General features: G+C 34.8%; 1 protein-coding gene across 1 annotated transcript in view; it reads right to left on the bottom strand.

Moving 5' to 3' along the window:
- Nucleotides 1–13,106, bottom strand: part of LOC116428531 (uncharacterized) — a 52,204-nt gene that overhangs the window by 11,323 nt on the left and 27,775 nt on the right. The window contains exons 4-7 of the mRNA XM_031980254.2: nucleotides 6,396–6,463; nucleotides 5,985–6,319; nucleotides 3,422–3,729; nucleotides 1,273–2,434 (exon numbers count right to left, since the gene is read on the bottom strand). Of these exons, the coding sequence (XP_031836114.2) occupies nucleotides 1,273–2,434; nucleotides 3,422–3,729; nucleotides 5,985–6,319; nucleotides 6,396–6,463 (1,873 nt within the window). The remainder of the gene's footprint in view (nucleotides 1–1,272; nucleotides 2,435–3,421; nucleotides 3,730–5,984; nucleotides 6,320–6,395; nucleotides 6,464–13,106) is intronic.

The following is a 13,106-nucleotide window of genomic DNA, read 5'->3' as shown; positions in this document are numbered from 1 at the left end:
AATATAAAAACACAACTGAATATAAGTATCAATAAAAATATAAAGACAACATGTTAACGAGTAATTTAGAACCTACTGTCCCCTCCAACTATAAAATGAACACTTTTAATTATTCAAATATGCAAAGTAACTATAAAATTTGTTATCAGTTTCGAATGAGTTCTCTTAAGTCGCATACGATTTCGAGGAGTCGTTGTTTAATTTAGGAAGGTCGGCGCGCATAATTATTTACGGGTGGCTGGATTCCTTGGCCGAATCGATCAACGAGGAGAGCGAACGGGTTTATTCAGAGCGAACAAAACGGGGAACTAGCATAATGTCTTGCAAACTACTCTCAAGTATGCTCACTTTTAACCTAATTCAAAAGTTTTACTATTTTCCATTATATTTCTGTTTGAATCTATCAATATTTAGTTGCACAGAATAATTGATCGAATAACTATTAGTTATTAAAGATTGAAGAAATATAATGAAAAATAGTAAAACTTTTGAATTGGGTTAAAAGTGAGCACACTTGAGAGTAGTTCGCAAGACATTTGAAAATCTAATTTGAACTAGACCATCTTTGATCTCATTTTGACCAAGAAAATCTTGCCAATTCGTTGGTAATAGTTTCATAAAATCTAAAGGCAAACTATGCAGCTATACAACTGTGTCCTTTTTACCTAAACCATTTTTCTGTGTCAATGTAAGTGAGAAAAATTGAAGCAACTTTAGGTGTAAAAACAAGGGGAAAAAAGTCTTAACAAACATAAATCCAAAAACCATTAGTTTCAAACTTGTTAACCCTTTGTGATAGTAGACGAGCTATATAAGAGAGAAAATAATTAGAATATAAAAATATAAATTATGAATACTATTTATAGAACTAAAATATTTATTATTCAAATTGTATATATGAAATAGAGATTTACGATTGTATTGAATTTGTCTAAAAATTATAAACGAGTGATGAAGCTTATTTGTGTATAAAATTAATACAACCACAAAGGGTTAAATATTTCTTTAATGTAAGCCTATAATGAAGTAGCAGACTCTACTGTGTATTCATATAAAACCTATCTAAAGATGAACTTAAAAAGTGAATACAAGCTTACGATATTATTCAGCAATCCCAATCAAAAGAATATTCTAATAAAACGAAAATATTTCAAATAACAAAATCACCTAATACATCCCATTAAATCCCAAGTTCAATAAAATAATACCATTTACTTACTAAACCGTCGTTTCGCATCCACCAATTATTTCACAACACGTCGAGCAACAAACCTGGAGGATGAGTCTGGTGTTCCGGAAGCGGGCGCCGTCCACTGGAATAGACGGCGGATCCTCTGCCCGAGTCAACGTTAGAGGAACTCTGTCCGGCTTTATCGTAATCCGAGCCAGATCCCTGGTTTTGGATTTTCAATCGTCCAATCCCATGTTCCAGCTCGTCTTTCTTCGACTCCGACTTCGCCACGGAATCCTTCGCATACTGGTTCTCGATCCTCTTCGATCCATCCCCATTGCCGATCTTCGAAACGGATGAACTTCTGGCGTCCGCATCGCCGTTATCTTTGGATACTTTCGAGCTGTAATGATTCTCCTCGACCCTCTTCTGCAACTCTTCGATCCTCTTCTGCACAGAGGTACCCTCGGATTCCTGGCTGTCTTGCCCGGAAACGGATACTTGTTCCGGCTCCCGCTTCGAGCATCTGATCGCCTCGTCTCTACGGATGCCGAATCTGGTTTCCGGCCTGTACTCATCTTTCCTTTGCGAATCAGTTCGGCCGAACTCGCCTGGCCCGTGGTTCTCAACCGTGATCTCGTACTTTTCTTTATCCAATGGGTCTACAGTTAAAGGCTTCATCGAGTCGACGGCGTTCCTCGGCTGTTCGTTCATGCGTTCATCCTCGTAGCAGAGCTGTGGCTGGGAGACAGCTTTCTCGATGCCTTTCGTTGAGTTGCGCTGCTGGAAGTCCATCTCCTGGTTGCACTCTGTTTTTATGTAAACCTGAGGTACGCCGTACCTGGGCCGACCCTGCGCGTAATGGTAGTAAACCTCCTGACCCGAGAGCCTTAGCTCCTGGGTCTGTCTAGACGTACTTGGCAGGTCGATCTGCGACCTGGACATGGCTTGCCTGGCTTGTTGGTATTGTTGGTAGGACACGTTGTTCGAGAAATATGTCTGCTGCACGTTCCTCACGCCGGTTTGACTGTTCTGTTGCTGGCTCGCCATTTGCTGCTGATGGATTTGCTGAATCAGCTGTCGCTGGTGCATGTTCTGCGCGTGTTGTTGCGCGAACCGAGGACTCTGATGGTGGTTCTGGTTTTGGTGCAGCAGCTGCTGCGGACTTTGGAAGTTCTGGTTAGCCTGTTGTTGCATCGCGTTGACGGCTTGATGCTGCTGCAGAGGTAGACCGTGGGGTTTCTGCACTGGCGTGCTTTGGCCCTGGAACGAGGGAAGCAGTAGTTGAGCGAAAGAAGAGTGGTATTCTTTGGGAACTGCTTGGCGTGCGAAGTTCAATACAAGAAGGAAATAGGGATCAGTTTTATCAAACAAGTTTCGAAATTCAAATGTGGCGTTTAAAGTAATCAGCTTGAATTGACTCGACTCGTGAAAACGGCGATTTAACCCCTTGCCGTGTTGCTTACTTTTGCTACTAAGCTCGCGTAAATTTTTAGTATCGGCAAGGTGGAAGAAACGTAAAGAAACTTTCCATTCCACTGTAAGTGAAAATTTAATTTAAAGAAAATAAATTGGTAACAAAATAGTTCTTTGCTTTCATCTGTGGACAATGAACAACGTTGATGTTTATGTTCATACAATCAAACGAATTTATTTATGTTGAAATCTAATAAATACACAGTTTAGGGTAATTAGATATTTCTACGCAAAGTTGCACCCTCACAAGAACAAATTTATTTCATCTGCAAGGAATTGACTAATTAGATAAGGCAATGTTATTCGCTATTTATAACGCGAAACATAAGAAATAATATCTTTCAGCCATAAATCTTAATTTTAACCGATTCTAACAGTGATATCATATTCTAGTTTCGTCTACCTTTTAACTTTAAATTATTCTACACATAAAATGAACAACATTTACACTTTCGTTGCTTTAAAATCAAACGAAACACATATCGTTTTGTTACATTAGAAAGTACGTATTTATTTGATTCCACCTTTTTGCGCTGTGTCTCTCATATAACGCGAAATCCCTATGAGCGTATTTCTCGCGTTGCAGGGGGTCCAGCTATGATTCGAATACCGTTCATCGAAACAGATTTCTCTCATTGCTGGTTCGAACAGTCGTCCGTAGCACAGTTCGCCTGTCAGTTCGGTTCGACCGAGATGGACGGAATGATTCGAAATCAAAGTGACATTAGTGATCGAAAAGTGGTTCACGTGGCACAGAAGGAAATCGGAAATTACCTGGTTCTGGGAATTCTGATGGAGTCCTTGATGCAATTGCTGACTCGGCAATCCAGATGGTCCCTGAACAACGTATTCCCTCGCAATATTTTGCACCTGCTGACTACCACCTGTCGCTGATTGGCTGAAACTAGGAACTTGCGTTTGATGGACCGTTTGAACTCCTCCGGACGGAGTATGGTGCGTCACGTGGAGCTGCGCACTTTGACCTGGCAAATTAGGTTGGATCTGTGATGTCGGCTGTAGTTGTCCAGGAAGCGATACGTTCTGCTGATTGCCCAGGTAACTATACGAATGCCCATACTGACCTAAACAATCGGAACATCGCGTAAATACACTGCTCCACGGTTGCGATGTACACGGTCTGGCTCTTATATTAACCCCTTACACTCGGAAGTTTCACACTGGAAATGTTTAACATTTTTTGACCAGACGAAGACGATATTCCTTGAAATTAATTTGAAAGGAAATCACGAATACATTGAGAAACAAAACCATTTTATTCCAATATTTCACGTATCAAGGGATTATACAAAGTTCAACATTAAATATCAGATTTTATAGTTTTACCGTGTCAAATCAAATAGTGACTGAGAGTCGCTTTCCGAGTGCAAAGGCTTAACCTCTTGCTCTATGATACGACTATTTTGTCATTAATAATTCATTGGAAAAAGAGAAAAATTCCAGGTACATTTCATGTCTACGTTTGCTCTCAATTATAATAATTGATTACGCAAGAATAATGTTTACTTTGAATTCGAATGAATCTAATAATATTTATGTTTGTTAAATCATGCTGAAAATCTTTACCGCGAGACTGTCACGTTGTTATGAGACAAGGGGTTAAGGTAGCTGCGAAAGTGTCGGGAAAGTATGAGGAAAGCCACAAATAAGTTTGAACTAATGGTTCTATCATTTTTCAAAATATTCTCCTTCGGCGTTAATAAATTTTCCATTGTGCTGTGTCAGAACTTTCTGAATTTAAAACTGTGAAGCTTCATAAAAATAAACAACTGAACGGCGGCGTTGGTGTATTACAGCAAGAAATCGTTTCATTACTTTCATGATTATTGTTATATTCTCATTTATTACGTTAAACGCTGCATCGGTTGTAGCTAATTTATTTCCGTTTACTATTCGTGTATTCTACGCGAACAGTCAAGGATTGGAGGATCACTAAGTTGCAATCGACAAATTATTGATCTTTGAATTGCAACCTTATAATAAAAAGTACAACATTCCATGAATATTTTCTATAGATCATTTTTAATAATAAATTAATTTTTAATAATAAACAATTATTAATTATTGTTATTTATTTTTATTTATTATTGTTCACGTATTATTTATTGAATAGAGTTAAAAAAAGGTGTACGACCCAATAGAATTAAAACTTTAAACTCTAAGTGGTACTAACTTCTTCAACGACGGACTACTTATTTTTTTAGGCAAATCTCTAATTCTTCTTCGTGTAGCTTTAGTCTATCGTTAAAATATATTGTAAGTGCGTTTAGCCTGAATTTGACGAGTACGCGTTCATTATTTGATTTTACCGCGCGCACAATAAGAGATTTTTCAAACTAAGTTCCGCGCTTAACGGGTGAAAGAAGGTATAGAACCGAATCATGTTTTAATTTATCCTCGAATTTCCTGGAAGCGCTAGGAGAAAAATATTGCTAAAACTACGTTATTCGATACGGTCCGCAGAGCGAATAGAAGTAACCGTTCGCGGGAATAGCAAGAAACTGCGAGGCGTAAGCGAAGGAAACGTTGATTGCATAGGAAGCGAAGACGATGCACCTGATGCGTGTGCTTCCTATCCGTGGCACCGTCGTCTAATCTAACCCGTGAACGCTTGTTAAACCAATTACTCAATTCTTAACAATGGATTAGTACCCTTTCGAAGTTAATGCCCTTTCCTCCGACAGAGAATACTACCGTTTCGATGATTTACGAAATTCCTGCTTATGGTTAACGTAACTCACGAATTTAACGTTTAACATTTGCAATCTTTGTTCTGCGGTTTATCCAGTGACGAACAACTGCTGCCAATAAGAACTGCACAACGTGTGCAAGGAGTTTTTAATAGACGAACGAAACTGTTAATGTTGTATGCACCGTTATCATATAACTGTCTTGTCAGTACCGATTTATACTGTAGTTTAAAATTATTGGACAGTATCGTTTGTAAATTGTTCTTATTATATTGTTGAGACTGAAGTAATTTACACTTACATTGGGCATTGTCATTAAGCTGCTGCATGTTGGGAGAACTATAGTAATTCGAGGGATCCGATATTTTTATGATTAATAATAAGCAGTGTTATTTATTTATTTTGTTCAAGTGTATTATGTAACTGTAGACATTCATTAATTATGACTGATTAACTAATGATAATTTCTTAATAAATACATGATCGATTCACTGATGCTAATTTGTTACTAAATACATAATTAATCCATCGATGCTAATCTGTTATTTGACACAGATTAATTAATTAATCTAATATGAATATATTAAGTGGATTAATTCAATGAATACGTAATTGAAAGAGAACTTTACCGCAAGTGTTTTTTGGATACTGTTGCATATTAAGAGAAGGTTCCTGCGCTCGAGGTTTCCCGTAAATCCCCTCCTTCTTTTTGGCGTCTTCTTCATCGATACTTCTACTGGATTTCCTCAACTCCTCCGTAACGTTGTTCAAACTGGTCTCCGGTTCGGTTTCGATATCTTTACGGCTCTGCCCAAAACGGCTGGATATCATGTCCTTGATCGTGTGATACGTTCTCGAGAGGGACTTACTCTTTTCCTCATCGATCTTTGTGTTTCTCGTATTCGACGATGCTGCCGCGACTGCTGCCGCCACTGCAACAGTTGCTGCTGCTGTCGACGTGGACCTTCGAAGAAATCGCAGTTATATCGGTAAAATCAGTGAAAGAGATCGTCGATCGGTACAATCTAGGGAATATTTACGCGTAAGATTCCGGGGGATGATAACTTCTTCCTTGACCCTCCTGTCGCGTTTCTTGCATCTGAGTTCCCTGGAAAACGTATGAAACGCTCATTTCATTTTTTCCTCCGAGCAATTCTATTAGTTAGCACGTTGACTGCCACAGTGGTCACCGATGACCGAAACTTCCAAATTGCCGAAGAACAATTACAATAAAAGGATTGACGTTAAATTAAAATATTTAGTAACGTAAGTAGCTAGATAATAGTGTAATATGACTATTGTAATATCAACTCATTAATGATTATTTTCAATACCATTTTCCTTTGTTATTAAAAAATAAGTATTATTATATAAAACGCTAGAAATTCCCGTGGCAGTCAGCGTGTTTCTAATCGTTCGAATAAATTCGAAAGTTTATGAATTAACTTCTGAATGCTCATTTCAATTTTTCTCTGAATATTTCTATTAGTTCTTAGTCGCTTAAAATTTTTCTAAAAATGTGACAATCCCTTAAATCATGCTTTTTATATTCACGAATACAAATCGGGTCCCCCGTAATATAGAAACAATAAAATAATTAAAGACACTTAAGTTATTGTACCAAGTTAATTCGGTTGAAAATAAATACAAAATATACCAAAGTATAAAGGAATATATTAAACACAGTTGTTCAACGACATAAAGTCAATTCGCAAACTGAACATTTTCTATATTTGTTTTAGTATGATAGTGTATGAAACATGGAACAAAGAAAAAAGGCACTTGACAATTTGGACATTGATGCCTGGTCTCCTTCTGAGTTCGTATTATTTATTACGTACTTATTGATCGACACAATACCCAAGAGCCAACAATCTACTTTCAAAGATAGCGAATAAGTCCGATTAGAATACATATTTATTTACTTAACCCAAACCTGTCATTCTGTTCCCGTTGAGAAAATTAAGAAAAATCATATATACAACTCTTTTAATGTTTTTAAAACAATGCTTATATTTTATCTTAGAGTGTACGTTGGTCTCATGGGCCAATAACGGTTATAGTGTAATATTTTTCCTCTTGATAATCAAAGGTTGAACAACCGATCGTTTCCAAAGATGTACCAATCATTACTAAATTATCATTACCGTTAAACTGTTAGGAATTAATACGTAATTCTCACATAAATATTCATAAAAAAATTCTTTGCCATTTTAAAAGATTGAGTCTTCGTTTCCGAGATATAAACTGTTGAAAATTGAAGGTTTCGACTTCCGGAGCGCGCTGTTTAAATCCCAGTCAGCTGAGCGTTGGTCTGCACGTACGTGCACACACAATCAACGAAAGGAGGGCGATGCCTCCGGTGCGAGTCATTTCCTCGTGCATCCTGCCACAATTTGTCCATGTTTTTAAACGTGATCCTTCCTTTTTCAATATCGTGCATACTCATTCTTGTTCATTTGATCACGGTATACCTACAATTTTTCCGTATTCGAAGGAATTACATTTGTACGAGCGGGTTATATATCGATTCAGTAGAAAAGCATGAAAAATGTGCTCAGGGAAAAATTGAGTGGTATAATTAATTAACAATAGAAAATTTACAAATTACTAATTACTAACTATTAGTTACTAATATTCAGTTACTAATTACTAATAATATGAATAATTAACAGTTATTTACTTATTAGAAATTATTAGTTACCAATAATTAATTACTCACAACATGTTACTAGTAATTAATCACTAATCGCTGATTCAAAGTTGAACGGTACAATTAATTACTCTACTGAGACTACCTTTTGCATACGTGCAGCGATGCACGATGCATCCAGAAAATGCAAATGCAGTTCCTCTAATAGAAGTCTTCATTTATTTCTACTTATGTCGATTTTTTAGAAAATTTTACATAAAAAAGGCGATAGAGTATAATTTGTAAGAAATCATGGGCAAGTAAACATTCCTGTGCTATCAACTTCTTCTTGAACACTTTTTTTTCTATTGCTTGCCAAACTCGAGATATAAACCGTTCTAACTCCGTGAACTACTGTATATAAATCAAATTTAATCAGCCAACCACGACTAAGGAATACACAATACAATCATATACATAGATAACGGATCTGCATAATTTAAAGTGGTTGCCAATGACCCAACTGAGTTGACGCAATTTCAAATATGCAATAACAAAGGAATTAAAGTAAAACATACATACTGAACGCATAACACAAAAACATTGAAATGAAGCACTTGTAAAGTGTTCGTTCACGCAGAATCGTAATTTATTCATTGTTACGAGGAATCCTTCGATACGATTCGATCATTTCGAATACTCCGTATCGATTATATTAATTAAGTTAGATTTTCACGATAGCCTCGTATTAATAGCAACGTTGAGCGGCAATTATATTTTACGACCGTACCGACTTTCACAATCTAAATATTATTCTAACTATGCAAAATTAATTCGAACAGCTAGATTAGAAATCAGTGTACAAGGGAATGGTGATTCGAGTAAAATAAGTGTCCCGAAGAAACGTGCATACACTTCGAACGGTTATAAATATAATGTTTATGAAAATATATTTGAATTTTATAATCCAAGCCGAAGAAAACCAGAGTGGAATTTTTTTTAATTATCCCTAATGTTTGATCTGAGGTTCGTTCTGGTTCAGGTGCTACCAATAATCTCGGACAGATGGAATTACAAACATCACGAATGATTTCGTTTGGTATTTAGGTGCGTTCTCTTTTAATTACTGTTTCCAACTGTAACTGGCAAGTATTCGAGAGCAATTTTCTTGTTGTCATAACCTTGTACGATCTACACATTTCTCGAAAATTCATTGCTATTATAAATTGTAATATCATATTGTGAAATTAAAATATCCCGTTTATTTTAAACTTCAATTTACCCATCAATATTGCAATTATTTCACATTATTGTTTTACTTAGCAAATTTATTTCAATCTTTCGATTTCATTTTTTTATAATTGACGTGAATCTCAATTACATATATGTTTATAGTAGATATCATTAGAGTTTATTAACAACATTATTATTTAGACATGTATATTATAATATTACGTGTATTTGATTATTCCCACTTACTAAATATTTGTCGTTTGATTTCATCCTTTGGCAACTGATGCCAATCTGTATTATATTCCCTGATATTATCGAGTATATTAATAAAATCATTAATGAAACTCTTGTATTATAATCACACGTATGTAACTCTTCCACTTTGTAAATTTATTTGAATCTTCGCTTTGATTCTTTGACGATTGTCAACCTCTGTGATATCCCCTGTTATCATTAAGTTTATTAATGAAATCGTTATTTAGACGTCTATATTATAATTACACGCGTTTGATTATTCCGCTTATAAATATTCTTCAACGTTTGCCAATTAGCGCCCGTTTCTTTTATACCTCCCATTATGATTGGGTTTATTAATCAAATCGCTATGTACTTAATAAATCTTGTTCCATTGACGTACATATTTTATAAGTGAAACGAACGTTTCCCATGAGAACGTAATAACAAAAGGAAAAAGGTCTCTCGATAAAACTTACTCGGATCCTCTGAAAACAATTCTCTATCGACGGGGACATCGGACGGTTAATGGCAGCGTGTTCGTTTAAACCGCAGGGAGAATTTCAAAGATGTCGGACTGAATCCTCTGATTCGTTGAAGAGGATGCGGTTGGAATAACAACCGATATTATCAAACGAAAAGGAGGAGGAGAGAGAAACAGAGAGGCAGAGAGAGAGCAAGGGAGAAAGAAGTGCAAGTGAAGTTGTGCTCATAGGGTTCGGCGACACGCTTTCCGCATACGAAAAAAGATATTCTGACTTATGGCCCTTCCAACAGGTACCCTCTGGGGATTACATTGCGCCAAACCTAACATGAGGATTTCACGGTATGAACAGCTTGACTAGAATCATTGTGCAATCTTTAAAAAACGGTGAATATTTTTTAATAGGGAATATTTATAATAATTCATTAGAAGAATGGAACTTTGTGAATAATTCAAAAAGGCAGGATAAAATTTAACCTAACAGGAGAATTTTGCAATGTGAACACCTTCATTAGAATCATGTAAATTTTAAACAATTCTATTTCTATTGGACACGGTGTATCAGAGTTCAAACAGATGTTTTTCATTTATAATCAATTTTTGCGAACGATTTTTGTTTCACTTAAGAACAAAAAATTAATTGATTTTTTATTGTACAATGAGAGAACATCTAAAGAGATACTTATTTATTTTTAAATACTGAACATTAGTTTTCCATTGCAATCATTTCCGTCTTAAAATCTTCATGATAAATCCTCGTAAAAAATTGGAGAATTTTCCATGCAAAAGTAACGGAAAATTTATTTGTTTGAATTGAATTAACGAACAGACGATCGAAAACAAGCTTGTTTAAATTTTCACACCTCACCTGATAAATTCTATTTTTTGTTCGAATGAAACCCACGACTTCCTGTGAAGTAGCATTCCAGTAATGAATGCGAAATATCTGCATAATTGATTAAAAGGTAGACTTCAAATTAATAATTATATCTCATTTTTCTGAATCTTTATAAAAGGAAAAATTTCATTAAATATGTGTGTGTGTGTTTTGTGTTTATTAGTAAAATTATTTAAATATTAGTAGAATTGAAGCATGGTTCCAATTTTAATATAATACTGGTTATTCTCCAAAACAAACTATAATGGGCCATAACACGGACACTAAACGTGAATGACTAAACATAAACTGCAAAATAAAAATTTACAATGGTCGTATCACATTTTGTTTCAGTGCATAGTACCCTATAAATCAATGACCAATAAGAAAAGCATTAAACCGGTAGTAAACCGGTTATGGATTAACACTAGAACTACCGAGCATTTAATGCGATTGATATGTAATCCCTATAAAAATTGTAACAATAGATTATTTTCGGTTTCTTCGGACGTTCATTATAATATTCAAGTGATACTATTTATTTACGAAATCATTTCGAATATTCGATGCTTTAAACATATCAATAATTGCAAAACAAAAATAAACGAAACTAATCACTTCGATTGATACAGTAGTTCTAGTGTTAATAACAAATTATGGAATGTGAAAGGAATGTTACGACAAATGTAAAAATAATTCCTGAAATACTTTCAAAATTGATGTAGTATGGAAACTTGTGAAACTGGAGCACAAAGCGTCAATTAACGACGCAGTAAATACAGTTCTGACGATTGGTATTCGATGATAAGCTAGTCGACGGTAATTAATATCGTAATTGAGCGCACTGCCTCGACAAATGGATGTTGATTCAAACATCAACACCGAACGTCGATTGGCTTTCCCCGTTCTAGAAACATTTGCTCGAATATCTACGCCGATAACAGAACTACATAGAGATTCTAAATACATCGAACGTCTACGATCGGTTTCTATAACTTGAGAAAGGAATAACTTCTTAACATTAGCAGCATAAATTCTTTTACCTTTCGTAATATAAATTTCTAAATTATATGAGTATATAATGTTATATATTGAATATAAAGTATTGCACGTTAATATTAAATATTAATATTAAGATGAGTATTACTATAAAATTGTATGTTGAATTTTATATGTTAATATATTTGTATATGTTAATTATTATAGATATATAATAGAACAAAAATATTGTCAATGTATTATACATAAATAACATAGATAATAATAAGAAATCGAAATAATTCTGCAAAATTATGTTTTGTTTGTACCTGCCATCGATCATCAGTTGAGTCTTCAGCTTATTAATGTGGAAGATTACGTTATCAAATGAGAACACTTTCGTTTTGAACTATGATTAGTCAATACGTAGGAAGGTTGCAGTAAGTAACCATATAACGATTTTATACGTTAATTCGTGTAAATCGATTGGAATTAAACAGAAGATTGCTCACTCCATTAAAAGTTTAACTTCAGTCCCATAATGGTTCATTATCAAAAAAATTGATTATGTTTCTATAGTAATGCAATAATGTCAAATGTTCATCAAAATTCATTAAAAAATAATTCACTATCATTTACAGTAATACAATAATGCGAAATATTTATCAAAATTCATTATCTTTTTACAGTAATGCAATAATTTCAATTATTCTTCAGTAAAATTCATTATAAAAAGTTCATTATTCTTATCAAATAATGCAATAATCTCAATTATTCTTCATCAAAAATCATTTTAAAAAATTCATTATTTTCATCAAGTAATGCAATAATTTCAATTATTCTTCATCAAAATTCGTTATAAAAGATTCATTATTTCTTCCGATGATTTAAAAATTCCAGTACTCGATGCATTTAGATATTATTAAGAAACAATTTTGTGTCTCGACGTGTTTTTATGTCACTGTATCGTTCTGCAACCTAAATAGCCGTGGTGGAACCGCAATAAAACAGAAGAACCAGTTTCGATGCGCTGTTACGCAAATGTCAACACGTGGAACAATATTATCATGAACCGTGAACCTTATGAGACACGTTAGGCATTCCGCGTGGTCATTCTGGAAATCGATCGTTTAATTAGGTCGAATTACTACGCGCCAAATTCGTTGAGAAATCGTTGCCCTTCATCTCCCGGAATTAATTAGCTATTCGGTATCTGTTAATTCGCGGGTCCAATCCGAGGAGGAGCTATCTTACAATAGTAACGACATTCTAAGATACTAACTCTTCGCGAATGGACATTTTTAAAACTTTTA

This window comes from Nomia melanderi, chromosome 1, assembly GCF_051020985.1.
Source record: "Nomia melanderi isolate GNS246 chromosome 1, iyNomMela1, whole genome shotgun sequence".
NCBI lineage: Eukaryota > Metazoa > Arthropoda > Insecta > Hymenoptera > Halictidae > Nomia > Nomia melanderi.
Note: the sequence above shows the minus strand (reverse complement) of the source record. Positions and strands in the feature narration are given on the sequence as shown.